The 24593-nt window shown below is 46.2% G+C and overlaps 1 protein-coding gene across 3 annotated transcripts in view; it reads right to left on the bottom strand.

Annotated features, from left to right (window-relative positions):
• The window catches only part of AGL (amylo-alpha-1,6-glucosidase and 4-alpha-glucanotransferase), a 973499-nt gene that overhangs the window by 191341 nt on the left and 757565 nt on the right, over positions 1-24593 (bottom strand). For all 3 annotated transcript variants that reach the window (XM_069641544.1, XM_069641542.1, XM_069641543.1), the window contains exon 26: positions 13561-13786. In XM_069641544.1, the coding sequence (XP_069497645.1) occupies positions 13561-13786 (226 nt within the window). The remainder of the gene's footprint in view (positions 1-13560; positions 13787-24593) is intronic.

Below are 24593 nucleotides of genomic sequence, written 5' to 3'. Positions count from 1 at the left end.
CTGTAGGTATGCAGTTCGTAGCAGCATCGTTTCTGGTTACATTGGTAAGCAAAATGGCATCAAGTATTGTCATGTGTGGAGGTCCTTTCCTTGATGCTTTCAGTTCATTAGGGTGTTGGTGGTGGTTACTATAGTAACCAAAATGGCAAAGTATTATGTGCAGAGGTCCTTTCCTCTAGTCTCCCAGCTCATTGTGGCACACTCACTCCTGTTCGCAGCACTCACGCCTCGCAGGAGTGTTATCCTTAATGCCACGCCTTTGGTTTATGGTTGGTCATTCCGCATGCGTAGAAAAGCAAAATGCCAAAGCATGGACAACAATTTAGCACAGAGTCCTCTCAACAGCTGAGATGGCAAACCCAGTACTAATCACACTCTGCACCACTCACCTTGCATCACATCGAATCTGTCAATGTTAACCTTACATCAATTGGGAGCTCTCAGAGTCGCTCGCACATGGCGTTGAAACATGGAAGTGGCAGAAACAGTAGCAGGGGATCTAGATACACAATGGGTCCGTACAACACATCTACTCGGTGCGGTCACTGTGTTGGCACACATTGCCAATAAAATTATCCAGGACTCGGGTAAGTGGACAACCTTCTTTATTCAAGGACTCAAGTACCACCCCACCGGCTTCTTCTCTGGTCTCCTCTTAACTGCTTTCCAATCCTGCATCTTTCTTACCACATTCTACATTCCATGTCCCATATTCTCACCCTACATCATAGAGAATGCAACACAGTGTCTTTCCCCCATCATAACAATGCTCACTCCACAGGAATTAGGTCACAGTACCCTCCTGCTTTTCAGACCTAATGCAATTCCACTGGGGAAAAGAGCCTGGGGAACCACCAATAGCTTGCCTATTTGGCCAAATGATGAGAACTAATTGAGTTGTGGGCTGCCGATATAAGTAAAGGTTCTCGGGCTGTAGACGCTACTTTCTTACTTCCCGGAAGTTGGATGGAAAACTGAGCTATTGTCATTGTTTATGTTTTATGATGTACTTTGGTGGCTTATGGCCAAATAAAGTTATTATCGATTAATTGATTGGTAATAACACAGTTTACTATCGAGCACTGGGACAAGTAAGAGGGATTTGAGGGTAATCACATGGATAACTATTGGGGACTGGGACGAGGAAGAAGGCTATGAGGGTAATTACATGGATTACTATTGGGGTGCCGGGACAAGGAATAGGGATGTGGGGGAAATGACATGGATTTCTATTGGGGTACTGGGGAAGGGGAGAGGGATGTGGGGGCAATGACATGAATTACTATTGGGTACTGGGACATGGAAGAGGGATGTGGTGGTCATGTCATTGATTACTAATGGGTACTGGAACAAGGACGAGGGCTGTGGGGTAATGACATGGATAACTATTGGGCCACTGGGAAGAGGAAGAGGGATGCAAGGATAAAGAAATGGATTACTACTCGGGAACTGGGATGACGAAGAGGTATGTGTGGGTAATGACATCTGTTACTATTGGATACTGGGATGAGGAGGGATGTGGGGATGATAGTATGGATTACTACTGGGTTACTGGTGTTAGGGAGATTTCTCAGAAATGTGCTAATCCCCTCCACCTCAGAGACCCCCAGCAGCTTTGCTGGATTTTGAGGACTTGATTTTTTTACCTGGAGAGTGACATCCCTTTTTCGCCACTCTTTCGTGCATTTTAATTTGATTTTGAACTATGTGTTTCTTTTGGTTATGGAGCCTGACAAACTCCATAGGCATCATCTTTTACATTGTGTCACACAGCACCTTCAGTGCAGTGGCACAGGGAAGTCTTCCAGATTTTCCAAAGGTTTAAATAACTTTTCTGGGATAAACTACTATTTCCCAGAGCATCAAAGTGAAATTGACTTTACTTACATTTGTAACGTTCTAGACCCAGCAAACACTATCGTACAATAGGGTGCTGGAGGGGTTACTTCGTATCCCCTTTGTCTAGCTTCTCATGTAACATTTGTATGTTACCCTTTCCTCACTGAATGGCTGGTGGCAGTGGTTTACCTTTAATTACTGTGGTGTGCATTTACCACAGGTTTCGTTCGCAGCTGCAGTAAAGCACCCAAGGGTGCCATTTTTGTCAAAATGGCCCCAGTCTTCTTTTTTCACAATTTCTTTGTAGAAATTGTCTTGAGATTTACTCTGCGCCCCAAACCAGGTCTGAACCCTTTGTCCGCTTTGCCTCTGGCGTGCTTCACGAGTGAAGCCCGCCTCTGGCTCCAGGGTGTCTGGTGGGGGCAGGTAGTGAGGGAGGTGGCCATAACTCCCTGTGCTCAGTCTCCTAGGAGACCCAAATGCACTCTGTGGTGATTGGCTGGCTGACTGTCCGGCAAGGATAGCCACCCTGCTGCGTGACTGACAGCTGGGCTGGAATGAATGGGAGAAACCTGAATAAATTGGCGAGGCTTTTGGCTTGGAAGGCAGAGTCGACCACTGGACGAAGGAACCGAAGGAGGACGTGAAGAGGGCACCTGCAGCAACTCCTGGACTGTTGGTTTGCCCAGTGAAGCCCTGCTGCTGTGCTGAAACTCCAAATTCGTATCGAGTCCCCTACAGCTCACATTGACCCCTCTTGAGATAAGCCTTGCTGCTCAACATGCTACCAACCTGTGTAGTGCAGACGTATACCAAAGGTCAGGTTCCTTTGGTCAGGGTTGTTGCAGTGCACGCAAAGGGTACTGCATACAATCTTGCCTAACACTGGCGGCAGGCGGTGAGGATCTATTGTAGAGTTGTTACACTAATAATTTACTTTGCTTTTGTTGAACTAAAAACCTTCAAAAGGCTAAGCTCCACTAGAAAAGCAATTGTACCATGCCAAATATGGATAACGTCAGGCAGGAAGCCCTGATCATTTTAACAGTAGAGCAACTGAATGAAACGTGTAAAATCAGGAATCTCCCTGTTAAAGGAAAGAAAAATGAACTAATTGCACAATTGTTGAATAATCAAAGTCTGGGTAGTAGGCCTGTCACACCTACTAACCCAATAATGTTGACAATGATAATGAGGATGATAACTCAGAGTCTACTTCTAATATTGTTGAAGAGTCCGAAAAGTCAGAAAAGTCTCAGGAAGAGAGCCGACCTTCTGCCTCAACCTGTATCCACAGGGAGCCCACAAGGTCCATCACTGAGTCCAGAACGTGTGTCCCTTGAGAAAATGAGACTTGAGTTAGAATTCAAAATGTAACAAATCCAAGCTGAAAGCAAACATCAGGACATCAAGCTAAGGGAAATGGAAATGCAACATGCTCATGAAATGAAGAAATTGTCTCTTGAAAATGTTTTTTATCCCGGAGTCTTCTAAGCCTTCTAGTCCAAAGAGACCTCACATGCCTAAAGAAGCAGTGAGTATGTATGATGTGAAACTTGATATTTTGGATTGGTTGGGTGCTTTTGAATATAACTATGGGATTCAGTGTTTCACAGGGAATCCGTTGATTCCTTGGCTTTTGTCTAGGCTCCACCAGGTTGCAACTGATGTTGTAATGGAGGTGGGGGAACTTGAAAGATTGGAGTATGAAAATGTGAAGCTAGCTTTGATAGCTAGATTTGGGAAAACGCCTTCCCAGTACCTTAAGAGGTTTAGGACCCTCAAAAAGACTGATGGTACCCCTTGGGCTACCTGGGTGTGTGAATGTTTTAAAAACTTAGATGGTTGGGTTAAGGGTTACAGAGTGAACTCCTTAGTGGAACGAGAAATCTATTTTTGTTTGAGTCTATTTTTGATGGCTGACTCAAAATAGATTGATCCCAAGAAGCTAGCAAAAGCTGCTGACTTGTGGGTTGCCAAAAGGGCTACTCACAAGGTTTCGGGGGCCACTCAAGAAAAGGATGAGGGGAAGCAGCTCAAGAAAGATGGCCACGAGAATTCTAAATCCTCCCAAAGAAAGAGCACCACAAACATAAGAAGGGTAAGCCATTTGGGAAACCAGGTTAGTCGAGTGAAACCTCGGGTGCCAAACCAGTGGGAGGTCAGCAGAAGCCCCCATTTGTCAAAACATTCGGAAAATGTTATGCTTGTGGGTCAACCGACCATGTGAAAGGGGATCCCAGATGTAAGGGTAAACCTTCAGGGGTCCACACTGCCTCCGTAGCCTTCATCCCTGAGGGAGAAGTACATATGGAAAGTGGAAACTTTCAACTATTGGCTGAAGTCCCCATTGGTGTCTCTGCCAGTGTTTATTTAGTGTACCTGGGTCTGTGGGAACAGAAGAATGTATATGTGTAATATTCTACACCAAATAACACAAAAGAACACTACAAGGACAGTGTATTTGTAAATGGTCAGAAGACCCCTGCCATTAGAGACACTGTGGCCAGGATTACAGTGGTGGATGAAACCTTTTTCAAACCTGAGGATGTTGCTAAGGCACCCAAGGGCCCCACTAAGCTTGCTGGAGGCCCTATCCAGATGGTTCTAATACTACCAGCTCTCATCCAGTGCAACAATATGACTGTAAGAATACCTGTCAGTGTACAAAGTGAGGTGCCTGGGAGAGTCCTGCTGGGGAATGACTCTTGGAGTTGTATCAAGCACCCCTAGGCCTCCCAGTAAAAGGAAGCAGGAGCAGACTAGGAAGGCCAGAGAGCTCACTTTAAATGACTCTCAGTGGTTTGTTAAAGAAGAACCTATAACCCCCAGTCCACAGGAAGAGCCAACTTCTATTTCCCGGAAGAAAGAGACAAAGGGGAAACCCAAGGTCTCAGGAAACAAGAATGATAGCACTCTGTGCATCAAACCAGGTCATCCCCGAGAGGACAATCCAAAGTCACTCCTCCACCAGCTGAGGCTGAGTGTGAGGTTCAACCAAAATATGGTGAATCAGCTACTGATGACACAGAGCTGGAAGAAGACTTTCCCCTGCTGGAGATCTGGGTCCTAAAGACCATCCTGAGCTGCAGGCTTTGCTTGCAGAAGGTGGCCCTACTCTTGAAGCGCTTCGACAACAGGCAGCTTCCCAGCTGGATGGGCAAGAGCCAGGGAAGCACAGGTTGTACTGGGGAGGATGACCTCCTCTACAGTGAACCTATTGAGTCTACCCCCAGGGGACTACAGAAGACTTGTAGTGCCTCAGGAGGTGAGACCTCAGTTTCTACAGTTAGCCCATGAGATTCCTTTGGCTGGTCACTTAAGCTTTAAGAAGACCAAGGAAAGGATTTCTCTTTACTTCTACTGGCCTAAGATGGGGTCTGATGTAAATAAATTCTTTAGAAGCTGTCACACTTGTCAGACTTCTGGGAAGAGTGGAGCCAAGAATGGCTCCTCGGGGGACAACATTTAGATGGAATGATAGAAGGAGTCAATCTCTCTTCTGATCTGACACTGGAACAACAGGAGGAGTGCAACATTTAGTTAAATCAGTTTGCCCCTCTGTTTTCACTATCACAAGGATTGGCCCCTTGGGGCCAGCATGAGATTCTCACTGGTGACTGTTTACCTGTTAAAAGCAGTGGGTACAGAATGTCAGACCATGTAAGAACCCACACAAAGGAAGAGGTCAACAAGATGCTTGATCTCCGGATAATAGAGCCATCTACAAGTGCATGGTCTAGTCCAGTTGTACTAATGCCAAAGGCAGGATCCAAGGAGTAGAGATTCTGTGTTGACTATAGAGCTCTTAATGCAGTCACCACGACTGATGCCCACCCTTTACCTAGGACAGATGAGCTGGTGGACAAACTTGGTTCAGCCAAGTACCTCAGTACATTTGACCTAACATCAGGCTATTGGCAAATAGCTCTGACAGACCATGCCACAGAGAAAACCACATTTTCAACCCCAGTTTAAGGTTATGCCTTTTGGACTAAAGAATGCACCTGCTACATTCCAAAGGATGGTGAATCATGTTCTGAATGGGATGAATGGCATTGCAGTGTTCAGTCCTACTTGGAAGGAGCATATTGACCACTTAGGACATGTATTGCAGGCTCTTGAGCAGGCCAACCTGACCATAAAGGCAAGTAAATGTCAGATTGGTCAGAGTAGAGTGGTCTACCTTGGACATGAGGTAGGAAGAGGTGAAATAAGGCCATTGCCTAGCAAAGGACAAGCTGTCCAAGACTGGGTCACCCCTACTACTCAAACCCAAGTAAGAGACTTTCTAGGTCTCACATTGTACTATAGGAACTTCTTTGAGAACTATGGGACCATAGCTGCTCCCTTGAATGTGATGATCTCACCAGAAAACCCCAAGAAGGTCAGGTGGCATGAGGAGTGCACTAAGGCATTTGAAGGATTTAAGAAAGCCCTTTGTCAAGCTTCAGTCTTAAGAGCTCCTGACTACAACACATCCTTTATTGTACAGACAGATGCTTCCAATACAGGTATAGGTGCATTTCTGAGACAGCTGGATAAGAAAGGCAAAACCCAATCTGCTTCATCAGTAAGAAACTGACGGAACCTGAGACAAGGTGGGTGTTATGCTCACCTGGTTTCTGCTGGGGCGTTGGGACACGGTTGGAGCCCTCCCAGGAGTTGACTCGCTCGGATCGCTTCTCTCCCCCAAAAGCTGCGTTTTCGTGGACCTGGAATGCTGGAACTGTTCCTGAGAGCAGATGAGAGGCAGTGAGGATAGCGTGGTGGTGTCACGGTTCCCCTCGACCCTTTCGTGCCAAAATGCAGTACGCAGGAGTTTGCCCATGCAAGCTCACCTGTTTTTATGTAAGAATGAGCTCTCCGTCCGGTTTTCCTTCAGCAGGGGCGCTGTGGATGGACCTAGTTGCATCACTGGTCCAGATTGTGGAGGTCCAGGCCAGCTGCGACCATTCCGTCTCGAAGGTAAGTGTTTATAACTATGCTTATTGTCCGTATTCTTTGTGTTAATTCTTCCCCAATGATTATTGTTCATAACCATATATTGTTCTCTCTCCCTCTTAGTGATGAAGATGGCTCAAGAGCGCATAATGGTGAAAATGTCTATGCCGGATGACCCACTGGTGGTAAGTAGACAGTTCCAGAAGTTGCGCCAAGTTCGTGAGTTGCGCTGCTTTAACGTGTTAAAGTCTATGTTATTGCTCACCTTGTGTTTCTTATTCCCTTGGCAGTTGCGGATGATCGGTGTTAGCTGATGAGCGGTTTCCAAACTCCTGCAGGCTGCCGGAGATGAAGATCCGTGTGGATGCTGTGCCCGAAGATGGCCCAGTGTTGATGGGAGTTCCGGACAGGTATGGATGTTGGGCGGCACCCGTGGAGGATCCAAGAAGACAGGTAAGATGAACGTGGCAGCTGCAGAGTCGGAAGTGATAGAGGTGCTTCTTCGAGCAGTGGCATGGCTGAATCCAGGTAAGATGCGCGCTGCGACTGCAGGGTGGGAAGCTGATGGCAGTGCTTCCAGCGATGGCGTGGCTGAATCCAGGTAAGATACTGGAGGTTTCCGAAGACTGAAGATGCACGTGCTGGACCAGGTAAGATGCTGGAGGGATCTGGAGACTGAAGACACACGTGCTTAACCAGGTAAGGGTGTTCTGGACGGCGGTAAACGTCACGCTGCTCTTAGCAGACTAGCGCAAAGTGCCACTATGCAGATGGGGTTGGCTTATATAGCCTGGCCCCAGCCTCACCCTTTAAGCCCCGCCTCGTGGCCCCAACTAGCTCCTCCTCCTGTCTTCTGCATGTGCCTTGCCTTGTACTAATAGGGCCCCGCCCGGCCTTGTTGCACGTCCCTTCTGTGTTCTGTGTGCAAAGCACACTTTGTAATGAGCTTGGTGCCATATGCGCCAACACTGGGTCCATTGGGACCATGCAGGAAGTGAAGTACGGGGCCCTTGCACAGTAGCAATGACAGTGGGCAACCATAGAACGTGAATGTTTCGTCATTGTGTGGTCTTTGAAGACGTTTAGACCATACTTGTATTGATCTACTTTTGTGATTCAAACAGACCACCAACCCTTGAGATGGTTAATGCAGAGGAAGGGGGAAAATCCTAAATTATTAAGATGGTTAATCAGCCTACAGGGGTTTGATTTTACCATTGAACACAGGTCAGGGTGTAATCGCCAAATTGCTGATGGTCTCACCAGAAAGTATGACCAACTCGAGTAAGGAGATTCATCCAGGGGTGGATTAAATCCTCCTGTCCCTTAGTCAGGGGGGGACGAGTGTTAGGGAGAATTCTCAGAAATGTGCTAATTCCCTCCACCTTAGAGAGCCCCAGCAACTTTGCTGGATTTTGAGGGCTTGATTATTTTTTACCTTGAGAGAGTGAGACCCTTTATCCCACTTTCTCATGTATTTTAATGTGATTTTTGAACTTTGTGTTTCTTTTGGTTACGGAGCCTGACAAACTCCATAGGCATCATCCTTTACTTTGTGTCACACAGCACCTTCAGTGCAGTGGCACAGGTAAGTCTTCTGGATTTCCCAAAGGTTTAAATACCTTCTCTGGGATAAACTACTGTTTCCCAGAGCAGTAAAGTGAAACTGACTTTATTTACATTTGTAACTTTCTAGACCCAGCACACACTATCTTACAATAGGGTGCTGGAGGGGTTACTATAGTCTATCTTCTCATGTAACATTTTAATGTTACCCTTTCCTCACTGAATGGCTTGTGGCAGTCGTTTACTTTTAACTACCGTGGTGTGCATTTACTGCGGGCTGTGTTTGCAGCTGCAATAAAGCACCCAAGGGTGCCATTTCTTTGTGGAAAGGTCCTTCTTGAGATTTACTCTGCGCGCCACCCCAGGTTTGGTCGCTTTGTTCACTTTGCCTTTGGCGGGATTCTCAAGTGAAGCCCGCCTCTGGCTCCAGGGTGTCTGGCGGGGGCAGGAAGTGAAAGAGTTGCCCGAAACTCCCTGTGCTTAGCCTCCTAGGAGACCCAAATGCACTCGGTGGTGATTGGCCGGCTGACTGTCCGGCAAGGACAGCCACCCTGCTGGGTGACTGACAGCTAGGTTGGAATGAATGGGAGAAACCTGAATAAAAGGCAAGGCTTTTGGCTTGGAAGGCAGAGTCGACCACTGGACAAAGAAAATGAAGAACTTGAAGAGGAGGCCTGCTGCAACTCCTGGACCGTTGGTTTGCCCGGTGAAGCCCTGTTGCTGTGCTGAAACTCCAAATTCATATTGACAGAGAAGCCATTGCAAGGACGACTTCTCCCCTTGAGTTGGTGGGACCAATCAACTCCAAAGTAAGCCCCTGGACATCCTCTCAAAGCTGTTCGATTATCCACTGCAGTTGCTGTTGGAACAGGATAGCCAGGGAGAGGAACACCAGTTTGTGTGTGTTGCTTTTATATTGCTCCCTTCTGAAGAAGGCTTATTCTAACTGACTGATAAATAAATTAATAATTGTTTATTCACGAAACCTTGTGTGTGTTTATTTGAATACTTGTCACTGTGAGCTCACATTGACCCCTCTTGAGATAAGCCTGGCTGCTCAACACACTACCAACCTGTGTAGTGCACACTTATACCAAAGGTTGGGTTCCTATTGCCAGGAGGTCAGGGTTGTTGTAGTGCACCCAAAGGGTTCTGCATACAATCTTGCCTAACAACCTTGGACAGGGAAAAGGGATGTGGGGATATGACAAGGATTACTAATGGGTACTGCACCGAGGAAGAGGGATGTGGGGGTAAGGGCATGGGGCACTGAGACGAGGAAGAGCGATATGAGGCTAATGAAATGATTACTTTTGGGTAAATGGGAAGAGAAAGCGGGAGGTAGGGGTAATGAATAGATTACATTTGGGGTACTGGGGTGAGGAAGAGGGATAAGGCATGGATTATTTATTTTACTTATTTATTTCTATAAAGCAAGGAGCAATGCTCTTTTGATCACAAAAGAGCGTACAATTGATAAGATTATTATTGGGGTAATGTGGCAAGGAAGAGGGAAGTGGGTGTAATGAAATTGATACATATTGGAATACTGGGATGAGGAAGAGGGATGTGGGGGTAATGACGGATTACTATTGGTACTGCAACAAGGAAGAGGGATGTGGGGGTAATGACGTACATGTATTGTTGGCTACTCAGACAAGGAAGAGGAATGTGGGGTTAATGACATGGATTACTATTGGGTACAGGGATGAGGGTGAGGGGGTAATGAAATATATTACTAATCGGTTACTGACCCGTATTATTCTTTGGGTACTGGGACAAGGAAGAGGGATGTGTGGTAATGGAGCAGCCTTCACTGCTGACGTGCCTTCACTGTAAAGTCACGCACCTGAAAAGCTTGTCCAATCAAATCAAAGGCTATTGAAAACATGCATCCCGAACATTTGATCGTCTGTTGCGCACTTTTCAGATAATGTCATGAACTAATTAAAAGCAAATCCAATATCAACAAACAATAAAAGGGTACTAACACTCCCCTCCCACAATCCTTGTCATTTATTTTTATGATAAAAACAGGGATTGCAACCTAAAATACTCAATATTTTATATCTGTAAAGTCATTACTCTTTTCTTTTGCCACTTGAAATGGAATCTGGATCTGAATCTCGATCTTTATAATGGTGGGTTTTCAGAAATAAAAAGCCTTTGGGGCCAGCAATGCATCATGGGAGATACAATAAACTTTTTGAATAATGCGGCACCCCACTTTTTGCCAAATTTTTTTTAAACTACTGGGCGGTTTGTCACCAAACCAACAAAGGATTTCCTTCAAGCACTTTGTGCCCAACTTGAAAATTCACTCAGCAGTTTGAGCTATGCAGGGGGAACAAAAACTTGCCATTTCCCTATGGGAAAAACCAATGCAAAAAACCACCTTTTTTTTTTAAACACAAAAGCCAATTCCGCCCAATTGCAGGTGAAATAACCACCAAAATACCACCAAAAATTGGCGGTACTTCCTCCAAAAATACTGTGCCGTTACCTCCACCCAAAATGTGGATATAAAAGCATACAGCTGATGGGAATCAAGCACAGGTGCAAATAAAACCAGCATAAAGTTTATTTAAGGTCCACACCCTCCCCAAATACACTTCCAAGCAACATGTAGCCACAACCAGAAGTGAATTACGGTATGCACAACCTACTGTTCATTGAGCTCCAGAAGCATTCAGGGCAACCATAGGAAGGATACATGCTGCACAAAGACGGAAAAGACGTGGGTTGTGGAGGCCCCACATACCAAGTGTCCGTCCGTCCCTCTGGGCTCTGACTGATGGCAAATTGGTCTTGCTATATCGCTTGGACAGGAACACTATACGAGAGCTGCCGACCATCATAGACGCAGATCTCCAGAGCGCCATACACATCAGAACTGCAATCCCACTACTACATAAGCTGTTATCTGTCCTCCACTTCTGTGCCACAGGTGCATTCCAGGAGACTGTGGAGATGATGCATGGCATGTCCGAGCCAACTTTCTCAATAGTACTTGCGCAAGTGTTGGACAAGCTCATGAGGCATGCCCATCGACACATCTCGCTGCCCCACCACCCAGGTCCAGGTGCATGCAGCAAAGGCAAGATTCTATGTCATCATCCATTTCCCCAATGTCATAGCAGCTCTTGACTGCACACATGTGGCATTGGTGCCCCAAGAAGCAGTGAGGCCTGCATACATCAATCATAAACAGTCCCATTCCATTCGATGAACATCCAGATGACCTATGATGCGGATCTGACTATCAGCCACTGCTGCGAATGATTCCCAGGTTCTACACATGATTCAATGCTCCTGAGGAACAGCACCCTCCCGGCATATATGGACACACACCGAGAACAGCGAACCTGGACCTTGGGTAAGTATGGCATCTGGCTACTAGAGGAACCAGAGGCAAGGCATTAAGGAATGCTGAATCCCATTGAATGCTCAGAGCATCACCCAATGGATTTACTCTGAGCCCCCAACGAGAGGCGAAGAGGGACATTTTAGGTTGTGGGATGTCACAAATATTTTGATTGTCGGGTGCCCCCAGTGTTGGAAAATGGGTAGTAGAACCAACAGTTTGATTTCTCACTCGTGATTGGGACTCCTGACAGATGCATTGCCTGAAGAGTGATGTGATGCTTCAAGGCCCAGTCCCATATCCTAATCGCCAGATGTCAAAGGGGCGGGAACCTAGCTGGCCCTGCTGTTTATATAAAAATGGCAGCTTAGTTGTCAAGTTCTATCAGTACCGATTTCTCTTGAAGACATGGAAGGAAAGCTCAAAGCACAAGCACAACACAGGATGTTGATGTGAAGTGTCTTATCCTGGGACGGCCACTGCCCATGTTGCTTCAGGACTCAGCGTGGCCACTAGCCCACCAGGGATGAGTCTGTGGTGACACATTCCTTGTCAGAATGCTCTTGGAATGGAGACCTGCACGAGATATTCAGAGGGTCGGTCCACTGTGCTAAATCACCTGACAATGATTGGGGAATTGGTATACAATCGGATTGTTTCCCTTTAGCTTCATTCCAGTCTCATCCACAACCGGGCATGAGGCCACACAACACGCACATCACCATCATCCCCAGGCGTCTCTGGAAGAAGAGGCTGACCTGTTCTGAAAGTGTGCCACTGCAAGCTTTATGTCTGGCATGCTACCGGGACATGCTTGAGGGAAGATTCTCGCCACATAGGAATTCCATAGAAATCCCAGGAAAGTAAAAATTTGAGTTGGCATTAGGAAACAGTTCTTGTAATTGATTTAACACCAAAGGTTTGAAAGGTTATCCACTAGTGTACGGGTCGCCGCAAGAGCTTCCTGCAGATAACTTGCTCTCCTCAGCCAAGGGATATACATGGATTCCACTAAGACGAAGGGAATTAGCAATGGAATTCGTGAGGTTGGTAAATACCCATGCTACTTCACTGAGTCCAATAGGGGGACCACAATATTGATAATAGTACCTCCCGCTGGAAAACCTTAGCAATTTCCTGTGCGCTTCCCATATCGGCACATGGACGTATGCATCTTTGAGGTTAACTGCACAAAACCAGTCATTCGTCTGGACAGCTCCCAGGATTTGGACAGGTGTGGTCATGTTGAACTTAGCACTGCTAAGGAAGGAGAGGTCAAGAATTCTCTGCAGGTCTGCTTTGTTCTATTTGAGCACTGAGAAAGTTCAAGAATACAATCCTTAACTTTCCTCACTCACACAAATTCAACAAATGTGTGGCGTTAACACATTGGCACTGCTAGTGGTACAGTATGCACTGTAGAATATAGGAATGAGATAAAAGACATGACATGCAAGGGTCCAAATCCTGTTACGTTTGAAAGGAAAGAAGGCATATGAGAAGGCAATTTGGAGATTGGTGGCACGATGCATACCAGACCACAAATCAATTAATTAAGTATTCTGCACCACTGGCATTGATTTAGAGTTGTTTCCATTTTGTATGCATAATGCATACTTTACAAAAGCATGCATATTAACAGTTGATGCCTGTACCCTGAGTGTGCACCTTTTAGGAAGAGGGGTTTTGCATATTAAAAGGACTGAAATGAATGTCTGCAACATCATAAAGAGCCAGTGAACACTCATTGCACACGCGCGCACACTCACATTAAACAGACATATCCCCATTCCTACATTCAGCTAACTTTCCATTTAATTAATTTTATCATTCAAAAATTATTTTACCACTTTTCCGGCAGGCTGAGCGGTGGAGTCATCCGTAGGATACATCCGTGAAACTAGACACTTCAGGATGTCGGTCCCATTGGGAACAATGTTACAATAATCTTGTATACACTGCAGCCACCACCAGATGGCATCACGACAATTAAACCTGGCATATGTCCCCTGGCCAAGCAGATTTGGAATAAGACCATGTCTCAAGGTGCCAGCGAAGGCCAGGATTATATTCCTAGAATCAAAATTCAAGATGCTGCGTGTTATAGTGTGATCGACAAATTACATTTTCAGCAAGTACTCTTTATTTAAAATGAAAGTACAATACTGACACATAAAAACTACTACTTTTGGAAAAAAATATTCATGTCAAAAATGTATATAGAAGCTTATTTATCAACTCAAAATAAAAACATTTAAAACAGATAAACTACTAAGAAGACATGCGTTTTTTTAACATAGTCAATCCTCATACAATAGAAACTTTCAACTTTTCTAGAACAGTTACCATCAACAATTCAGCATTATGTACAGATGATCAATTTAAATTGCATTTATATTTTAGTTATTAGGGGTTGTCCATTCAATTCAATTTTAGTTTATTTTGGAAATCGTCAGTTAATCCATAAAAGATTCATACAATACAATTATAGTGGAAGAGACACTAGTCCAATTCATTTTCTTCTGTCCATTATAGTCTAAAACTAGAATAATCAATCTACTGTCCATCCCACATCCGAGAGCCATCAGATTGTCTGATGGCCATGTTTAATCTGTTATTACGTCTAGAAAGACCCGCCTGTTTTATGCTGGGGAACCTTCTTTCTGATGCACGGTGTATAAGGAAAAAGACATGAGTAGTTATGGGAAAGAAACTACAATTAGGAGAATTAAGAGAGAATGGTTTTAGGTATTACTAGCTACAGAGTAATTAATTTTACTTAACCTAGTTTGTGTTAATGGAAGTAATGACTCCTATGTCTGTCTATAATGTGCCTTTGTTCATGCTTGTGTAATTTGAATCTTTTTATTGAGATACATATTTCATTGTGATTATGCCCAAAAAAGACAAGATTTACACAAGTATATTAACTGTCTGTTTAGTAATCCATCTGTCGGTCAATGTCATGGGGGTAGCTTCCTAAACTATTTGATGATTGGCCCGGGGTGGTATGGGAACTATCCCTGGGTCACTACCACTTAGTCCTCGCCACATGGCAGCAGACAACCAAGGATGACTGCATTCTATGGGCACTGTATATCTAGTAACTGTGAGAATGTGGAATAAACTCCCTCTCACTGCTCAAATATACCAGCACAAAACTAAAACATGCCACTACATTGATGAACAGACCATGCATACAAATGCTCACCGGGATACATGGGGCAGACCAAGGTGTGCAGCTGCTGTGGCAAGGTCAGGGAGAGGTGTGTCTCAGAGCCTAGAGCCCCAAGGACATGTGTGTGCTTAAATAACTTCTGGTAGAATACAGACAACACATAGCTCAATCTAGTGGTTTTCCTCATGGGAGTTTGGCAGCAATTGGAGGTGTGCAGGATGTGGTGTTCCAGTATATGTATATTAGTAGTTACTGTACCAAATGTAATGTCATTATGGCCTCTGCTATAGTAAAACTGGCGCTGGGTGGTGGCAAGGATCACACAAATAAGCCTAATATAAATGTGCAAATGGTATAAGTTGCAGAGGGGGAGGGCATGACAGTAATCAGATACAGAAGGCAGTCAACATTAGAAATGTATACTTTTGACAACAAATGCTGCTTTGGGTGACTTTTGTGTTGTCTTATTGTATATTGTCATTCTCGAGGTAGTGAAGCAGCCTCTGCTAGAAAAGGGTGCAGTGATTTGGGGTACAACATCAGGTCCTATAAACATTAATTATATAGGTAATGAGAGCATGGCTGTGTTCCTTGCATGGGCAAACGCTTGGTAGTTGTATAGGATCAAAGAGACCGAAACAGAAACGTTGCTGATGAAGCATCAGTCAATGAATGAAGGACAAGGAAGTTAAGTCAAGCTCAAGTAAACTGAGGCCTTGGGAGATCTTCAGGTGAGAACGATCAACATAGCCAGCAAGTATGCTTTTCCCCATTACACGTCAAATATGCCACCACTGCTCCATGCAATGTTGTGACCTTCAATATGTTGGTTGCTCTTTAAAGCACTATGCTCCTTTTCCATCCATGCAGCAGCACCGTTGCTAAATCAGTGCTTTCCCAAACTGCAAAGGGTGGAATTGAGAGCTTGAACAACTGCCCCTTTGTCCACGCTGCCCCTATTGTCTGCTGTTATCAGACACAGTCTGGTGGTCCATAGCAATCCACTGCTCCAACCCTCCAGGCTGCTCCTTGCCACTTCTAGCCTGGTCTCCTCCTGTCGGCACTGGTTACATTCTATGTGCAGGTAGGAGGGATGTGCATGTCTGGGAGGATACTTATGATGTTTGTGCTTGCAGATAACTGCCCTTGTTGGCAGCACGTCACTGGTGCCGGGAAGCGATGGATGGCCTGCCAGCATACTTCATTTACTTGCTACAGGCGCACTCGGGGTAGTGAGATTTAGTTAACACTTCAGAACATGGAAAGAGAGTAAATATGACTATAACTGCGTGATGTAGCTGCAGAGCTCCAAGACCATGTGGTCATTTTGCGTGATTGCTAATCTCCACTCCTCCCCAAAATGCATGTTTTGGTAACTTCGAATACCACATTCTCTCAAGAGTGGATGTTATAGAGAACTCCAAATTACCTGCCTTACAAGAGTTTAAATAGTGTCCTGCCTTGAAGCTACAGAAATAGACTCAAGACTCCTCATCTGCATTTTGGGGCTTTGTGAATTTATTTTGGAAAGGTTAAAGTTCCTAGGCAAGAGGCCTATTATCTAAAACGGGGGTTTGCAACCTTCAGATTTTCAGAGGTTTTGTACTACCACTCTCATCTGCCCTAGCCATCATGTTCAACGGAGAGGGATCTTGTCAGTCGTAATTCAAAACACCTGGAGGCTCAGGTTGCAGAACCCTGGTCTAGAATGTCAGAGAACTAGCCTGCCACACCCCATTTCACATCTGTATGCTTGGAATAGACAATCTGTATTATCTACTATGAGTGCAAAAACCGAACCCAGAACAGGACAGAAGCAGGCACGCCAAACTGGCCTTACAAGAGTTTAAATAGTGTCCTGCCTTGAAGCTACAGAAATAGACTCAAGACTCCTCATCTGCATTTTGGGGCTTTGTGAATTTATTTTGGAAAGGTTAAAGTTCCTAGGCAAGAGGCCTATTATCTAAAACGGGGGTTTGCAACCTTCAGATTTTCAGAGGTTTTGTACTACCACTCTCATCTGCCCTAGCCATCATGTTCAACGGAGAGGGATCTTGTCAGTCGTAATTCAAAACACCTGGAGGCTCAGGTTGCAGAACCCTGGTCTAGAATGTCAGAGAACTAGCCTGCCACACCCCATTTCACATCTGTATGCTTGGAATAGACAATCTGTATTATCTACTATGAGTGCAAAAACCGAACCCAGAACAGGACAGAAGCAGGCACGCCAAACTGGGCACAAAATGTACATAGATATTTTTTTTTCAACTTTACTTTGAAGGAAAAAGCCAGGCATCCAAGTTACAACACTGACATTAGATGCAAGATTAGAAACATGAGACAACATATATAGGCCTCTACTACACGAGAGATTAAAATAGCAACAAGCCCGACTCAAAATGACATGTCTATCAATCTTTTTCCTTCCGTATTTCCAGCGGGATATCTTCATCCGACTGCACATTCTTCGACTGAAATACCCGCAATGGGATCCAAATGTCTTTGGGCCTACAAGCTGTGGTTGCCATGGCAATGTAAGTCTCTTCCCTCCTACAAGTATACACTAGATCTCTCATCCACTCTGAACATTTTGGGGACGATTTCGACATTCAGTGTCAGAGAATGTATTTTTTGGCGACAATACGGGCTACATTAATAAGTCTTCCAGGAACTACTGATACCAAATCAATATACCCCAACAGGTATTTAATAGGAGACATTGTGGGAGGGATATCGATGATGTCCATCAAGGCCCCTGCCACCGGTTTCCAGAAATGAGTGACAGGAGGGCATTCCCATAACATATGCACAGTGTTCACCGGGGACACCCCACATTTCATGCAAGCATCACTAGACCCAGGGGTAAACTTGGACAGGTGAGCTGGTGTATAATGAAGATGGTACAACACCTTCAATTGGATTAATCTGTATCTAGCACACATTGCCACTTCTTTTGTTAAAAGACAGCACCTCTTCCATTGCATATTCAATAATTCAAGACCCAAGTCTTGCTCCCACTTTAAGCGCATCACGATTGTGGAGGCCTGACTAGTCTGGACAAGTCTATAAAGCTTGGAGACCATACATCTAGGCACCCCCCCACCAGCGATAATTACTTCTATACATGGGTGAGTCTCTGGCTCCCTTGGGAAGAATGGCCATAGCCGTCGGATAGCTGTGCTTGTGCGATACTACTGCAGTATCTTCATAGAATTCTTCCCCAGTTTATCAGTGAATTCACTTAGCAAAACGAATCGCCCGTCAGGAAAGAGAGCAGCAAGTACCAATTGCTCCCCCTCACCTCAAGACTTCTGTATATCCCCATCAAATGACATGGCTGGTAAATTCGACTGTGGTATACCTCTATTATATGGAACTGCAAGCCCCAATGCATGAAAAATCCTAGACCAAGCGTTTACTGTAGTGCGCAAAGTGTCAAACGTGCAAGAGTCGATATATCTGTCGCTAAAGAACTGATTTCAAGTTCATAGGTGCAGCTCGTACCATTCCAGCGGCAAATGCACCACTTTTGAAGCAGGGGAATACCAATACTCTGCGAATTGCACTTGGGCCACAAGATAATATGATAAAAAATCTGCTGCAGCCAGCCCACCATGGTTATCCTAGCCAGGTTCTCTCCCGGATCAGTTTGGACGGCTTTCAGATTGCGGTGAAGGTAACAGCAGTCAACCTTCTTCTTCGGACTCGGCGGTCGAGATCAAGCATCAGTTTCGACTTCAGCTTCTGAACGATTTCTAGCAGTAAGAGGCCCCCAGATATACTGTATCTCTCATTCACTCTGCTGGGTCACACTCAGGCAACCAATCACTCAGAAGGGCATTCAGGCAGTCAGGCAGCCAATCAGGCTCAGTGCATTCAGGCCATTCTACTCCTTCTCAGATGCTCACAACAAGGAATGTGTATAGGGACAGCCATCAGCACTCCACACTGCATTCATACCAGTTTCAGGCAGGGATGTCTCAGTTATTGTATTACATACCAGAAACCAGACACCCATAAAATGAAGTGCATATTGGTCACATACTCCATTCACCCAGGTCCCACCCCAAGGGTGTACCCACAACATACAGTCACTGGGAAGGCTCCACACAGTCTGGCCTGGACTTCCCCACAATACTATATATGGAACTTCCAACCAATAGCCAGCCAGGGGGAAGCAACAGAGTCAGGCTTTCCCAGGACTTTGGGAAAAACAAGGTAACAGGCAATAGAAAGCAAGAGGCCACAGGGGCCATCTTGTCTCCTATCAGGAATAAACTGGAGGATACTCAGAGCACCTGTCAAATTCAGCATGGAGCTGCCACCAGCCCATAACATAGTCTAGGGGTACAAGGTTCTGCCCCCACCCATGGGTGCCATAAGGGTATCCCAAGGGTCCGTAACCAAACCAAAAAGAGGAAGAGCTGCACTGCCAGGGGTCCCACATGGATTCCTGGGCACAAAACAATACATAACACACATGAAAAAGACCTACGGAACAAGGACAGGTAGACCCTGTCCCTCCAATGCATTTCCAGCATCACACACGGCCATATAATAAAGTGTTGTCTAGCATTGTCTACATATAGTGAGACCACCTGCAGTAGCCAGTTTTACAAATACCTCTATGCCCATGTCTGGCCCGGATGAACGCCGCTTATAGTTCTATCGTAACCGCAGATAGGAGAGAGGGGAGAGCGGAGAGGAGGCAGCCCTGGCGTGTCCTCTTCCCCAGATGTATGCTCTGTGAAAAAGTGTTGTTGGTATTTCTGAGACACAGAATCAAAGGCGCCACTGCCCTAGCATATGGATTTATTTGTGGCATAGAACAAAAGAGCTTCCTCAAATTTAGCACTGTGGAGCTAGTCGGGATGAAGCCCGACAGATCGGGATGTATCAATATGGACAGGTACGGCAGGAGCCTAATAGCCAGAATTTTAGCAAAGATTTTCGCATCTACATTTATTAAGGACTAGCGGCACCACACAGCGTTGCACGAGTCTGTAGCTGACATGCACGTCGGGTCTGCTACAGCCCTGTGTATGTTTTATTCTGTCATAACCTCCTATTTTGTTTTAAATCGCAAAATAAGCAATCACCGGACAATCGCCTATACTGATAACACAGGGTCGGACTCCGCTCCACCCATGTGCATGGCGAATGGGTGGGATTGGTCAAATTTCACTATCGCCAGTACACCCCGGACTGTTATGCTGATCTTGTGTCCCAACTTCCCATTTTTGGAAAAGTCACAAAATCGTCAATCTCCCGAATTTGCCTATATTGTTAGCACAGGGCCTGATCCCGCTTTGTGCAGGGCGAATGGGTGGGGTTGGGCAAATTTCACTATCTCCAGTACAACCCAGACTGATCTGTCGACTGTGGGCCAAACTTTCAGCCCACCAACTGTTATAGGGCTGGAGCCAACACCGAACATACAAACACACTTTCACAAATATATATATAGATAATGTATGAGGCTACATCACCTGGCGGTTTATTGGGCCTTCATAATACAGTAATAATTGCTTCTCTAAGGGATGGTGGGAGTTCCCCACGCTCTAGTGATTCTTCCCATACTCAGAATAGTGGCGTCGCCAAGGTTAGCTTAAATGCTTTATAAAACACGACCCCGACCATCCGACCCAGGCGCTTTGCCCGACGCTAGCGCGGATATAGCAGCTATTAACTCCTCAACAGTTATAGTTTCATTATAGCAAACTGTGCCTCCTCAGGGAGGTCAAGGAGGACTTTGCGCTGTCTTCCAAGCAAGTGTCAGCATTAGCATTCAATGCCATATAGTAATTCTAAAATTTGACATTAATATCTCCCTGAGAGTTGAGAATACTCCCAGCAGACCATGTGATCCCAAGTATTGTATGTGTATCGCTTTCCGCCCTAATGGTTTGTGCAAGAGTTCTCCTGGCCTGTCTGCCTCTCCATATCTAGGCACAAGCACTGGCTCAGACATCTAAAGCACCTCCTTGTCTGCTAATGCCTAGCAGCGCTCCATTGTTCGTCACCCCATACTCATTCTCCAACTGCCTAATCTGTTCTTCCACATCCTGTAATTTCAATCTAAGGCGTTTGGGCGATCCGCCTGACCAGGACAATAGCTCCCCAGGCATACATCCTTTAAATGGGTTGTATGCCCGCAAACGTTTTGTCCGCGGGTGAACTGCCCACAGTGTAAGTGCTCGGGCCTCCGTTTTGACCGTTCACTAAAAACGGGGGCACAAGCAATTTTATGGATACGAGGGACACGCCCGCAACACCAGAGGCTGAAGATAAACCCCGTTACCCCTGCTTTTCATGTTCGGTATTTTCAGATTCAAATTGATTGCACAAATTCAAACTAACGGTAGTGACCGAATCCAGTCAAATCTACCATTGGATCATATTTTTTCAATCAATTTAGGTAACACCTTTAAATGCTTCCCAGACTGTAGCCAACAATATTGTTGAAAATGTGTCAATCCATGTCTAGGAGGGACGATGTCAGATATGGGTCCAGCATCATAGAGAGTAACATCTTCCACATAGGATGGGGCCTGGGTTGCTGGTCAACTGCAATGGACATCACCACTGGTGAAGTGTCTCAGAATGTTCGTGGGTAGATTTCTCATCGTTGCACATTCAGTATTAAATCAGGAGGAGAGTAACCAATAGTCTATCCTGGACTTTGAGTAGTGGACCGTCGAGTTATTAGTATATTCCCGACCCTCAAGATGAGAGCCCCTCCAGACATCAACCAGTTGCAGGCAAGACATTATTTGCAAAAGCGCTTGTGCTGAAACAGATAGAGAACGGGGAGTATCAGATGATCGGTCCTTAGCAACATCCAGGATAGTATTTAAATCCTCTCCCTAAAAAATGGGGGTATCCATCAGGGTCGTCAACCTTTGGCCCATAGGTATTGAACAATCCAACCATTTTGCCAGCTGGTGTTCCCCATTCTATCACGTACAGCGCCATGGGATCAATAAAGCTTCTGGTGGCCTGCAATATAACAGGAGTGGAGGAGGGTCATAACCCCCCTTCACTGCGATGAGTAGACAGTATAGCATCTCCGACGTCCCCACCATTTGGCAAAAGCTTCATGAACCTTGCCCTCAGCATGCGTTTCCTGCAGCATAAGGACCTTAGGGCTGTGGCGTTCCAGGTACGCCAGCAACTTCCTGGCTTTAGTCAGGCTATTCAATCCCCTCACATTCCACATAAGAAATGTAATGCCCTCCTTCCTGTGAAGAGAAAGGAATGAGACGCGGACAGAGCGAGCTCATGTTTGGAGGAGGAGTGGCCTCAACTCATGCAATTAAGTCGTGACCTGCCTGAGCTCCCACCGAGATCCTGAGATATGATCCTCTAAGCGGTGCTGTCTGGCATAATTAATACTTTTTGATGACATTTTCCAGAGGTTTATTGATAAATCTGCATCTGTGACCTTATTCTGGCGAAAATCGGAGCCCGGGCAGCCTGGAACACACAGCGTTAGCCCAAACACAGGGACCCAAGTTGGCTGCTCGGAGGGCCGAGTAATGTGAAGGGAGCTACAGGAGAAGCATCTACGGGCAGATGACCCCGCTCCTCCTATAAGACCTTGGTGCTGACGGCCTGGTGGTGTCCTGGCTAACTAGTTGCCCTAGAATTGAGCTGCCCCTGATACCGAGGGAGCTGCCTTCCGGGTTGCTCCAAAGTTATGGGGAGACTGTAGCTAAGGCCTGGTGAGGTGCTGCCTGCGGCTCGCTGGGAGACAGCAGGGAAAGAGCTGCCCGAAGACGGAGGCGGCAGAGGCCGGCCCGGTGGACACTTTGGGCTACACTGCTAAAGCCCTGACACGCAAGGAGGGGCGACTGATGGAGAGGGCGCCACTCTCTTGAGACTAACACAGGGTGTCCCTGGGACCTGTGGAACGGTGAAACTTGCATACAAAAGCCAACTGCGGCTTGGAATACACTGGAGGGTGCCAGAGGCGGCTGCCGGCAGATCAACACCCTCGCTCTGCTGGGACAATTCCGATCCTATGTTTGCCTAAACCCCGGGCGGGTATTTGAATCTCTGATTACTAATGAGCTTGGATCGGCTAAAGGGGGAACGCCAGATACTGCACCCTTGCAATATTTGGGCCTATATCTCGGCTGCTCCTGCACATAAGGGCAACTCGACACAGCACAGTGCCCTGATATTGGATTGCGTGACATGAGCCCGGCAAACACCACTGCTCACTGAAGGACGAGTCGACAGGCGCCTGCACCTACTGCTCACTGAAGGACGAGTCGACAGTCGCCTGCACCTACTAACTGTGTTGACTATCGCTGCACCATACATTGGGACAGAGGAGGGGGCCTGTATTGGTTTTGTGGTTGACCAGGGCCCGCTGAGAGGCTGTCCTGGGGGTGTTCATGGGGAAAGCCTGCACTGTTGCGGGGGTGTTCCACAGACATGCAAAGGGATTCTATGTGGCTGCTGTTCTGCAATCCGGCCACTCTTTTCTTTCAACAAGTGGTAAGCCCTCACGCATCATCACGCTACTGCTGCACCACACTCTTGGCTCCTCTTGCACATGGCTCATTGTTCAGGGAGTGGCTGTGTGGCGACATCATCCTGCGCGGCTCACCTAATATCACAGATCCTGCTCTAAATATACCCTCTGCCAGGTCACTCTCCATGAACAAAAGTAAGGGAACAATCGTGGAGTCCTTTGCTAGCCAAGGAAAACCCTGGGAAATTGACCCAATCAAGGACCCGGCACAGACAGGGGCCCAAGCGCTGCACCCCGACTCCCAAGAAGGTACACTGCTGGCCACTATTGCAGCCCAACGGCCACTCTGGAAAACAAAATTGAGGAGGTGAAGGTGGATGTACAGCTTCTTCGGCACGATGTACAGTCACTCGCGCCAAGGGTGATGACAGAATCGCTCTTGAAAGTCACGGTCACCACCATCGAAGATTTGGCCTCATGGATGAAAACGCTGGAATCAAGGAACATTGCGCTGGAGAGGAGGGCTGAGGATGCGGAAGGCAGATCTCGTAGGAACAACATTCGAGTTCTGGGACTGCTGGAAAGTATGGAGGGTCGAGACCCCACTACTTACATCGAAAACTTGCTGCTGCAGGAGGTGTGCACTGGGAACCTATGTCAGAGTTTTGCCATCAAGCAGGCTCACCGATCTCTACAGAAGAGGCCACCACCTGGGTCACACCCCTGGCCAGTCATAGCTATAATTTTAGACTTTAGAGACCGAGAGGTGATCCTCCAATTCTCCAGAGAAGGCAGGAAGATACAGAGGGATAGCTGAATGATCACCATTTACCCTGACTACACGCCTGTGGTACAACAGAAGAGAAATACATGTGTTCCCATTAAAGCAAGGATCCAGCAGCTCGAACTCATGTACCCGGTGAAAATGAAAATCCTATACAATGGGAGGGTACTCTTTTTTGAAAACCCAGAGGCGGTGAACATGTGGATGGAGCAAAACAACTTGGTGCCTGAGGGAGACGCAGACGACCAACAGAAAAGAGGCTCGTCCCCCTGACCCATAGCTCCCTGCAGATGGCTTTACCCAGACTGGAACTCGTCTAATGTGGGGCATAGCCTGTGTGTAAAATTGACACTTTGCAGTAAGTGAATTGGAGGGATAGGCCAACTGCAGTTGATTTACCGAATAAGATGTAGAATTTAAAAAATTGGTTCTGTGA

This window comes from Ambystoma mexicanum, chromosome 1q, assembly GCF_040938575.1.
Source record: "Ambystoma mexicanum isolate Mex_15411 chromosome 1q, UKY_AmexF1_1, whole genome shotgun sequence".
NCBI classification, from domain to species: domain Eukaryota; kingdom Metazoa; phylum Chordata; class Amphibia; order Caudata; family Ambystomatidae; genus Ambystoma; species Ambystoma mexicanum.
Note: the sequence above shows the minus strand (reverse complement) of the source record. Positions and strands in the feature narration are given on the sequence as shown.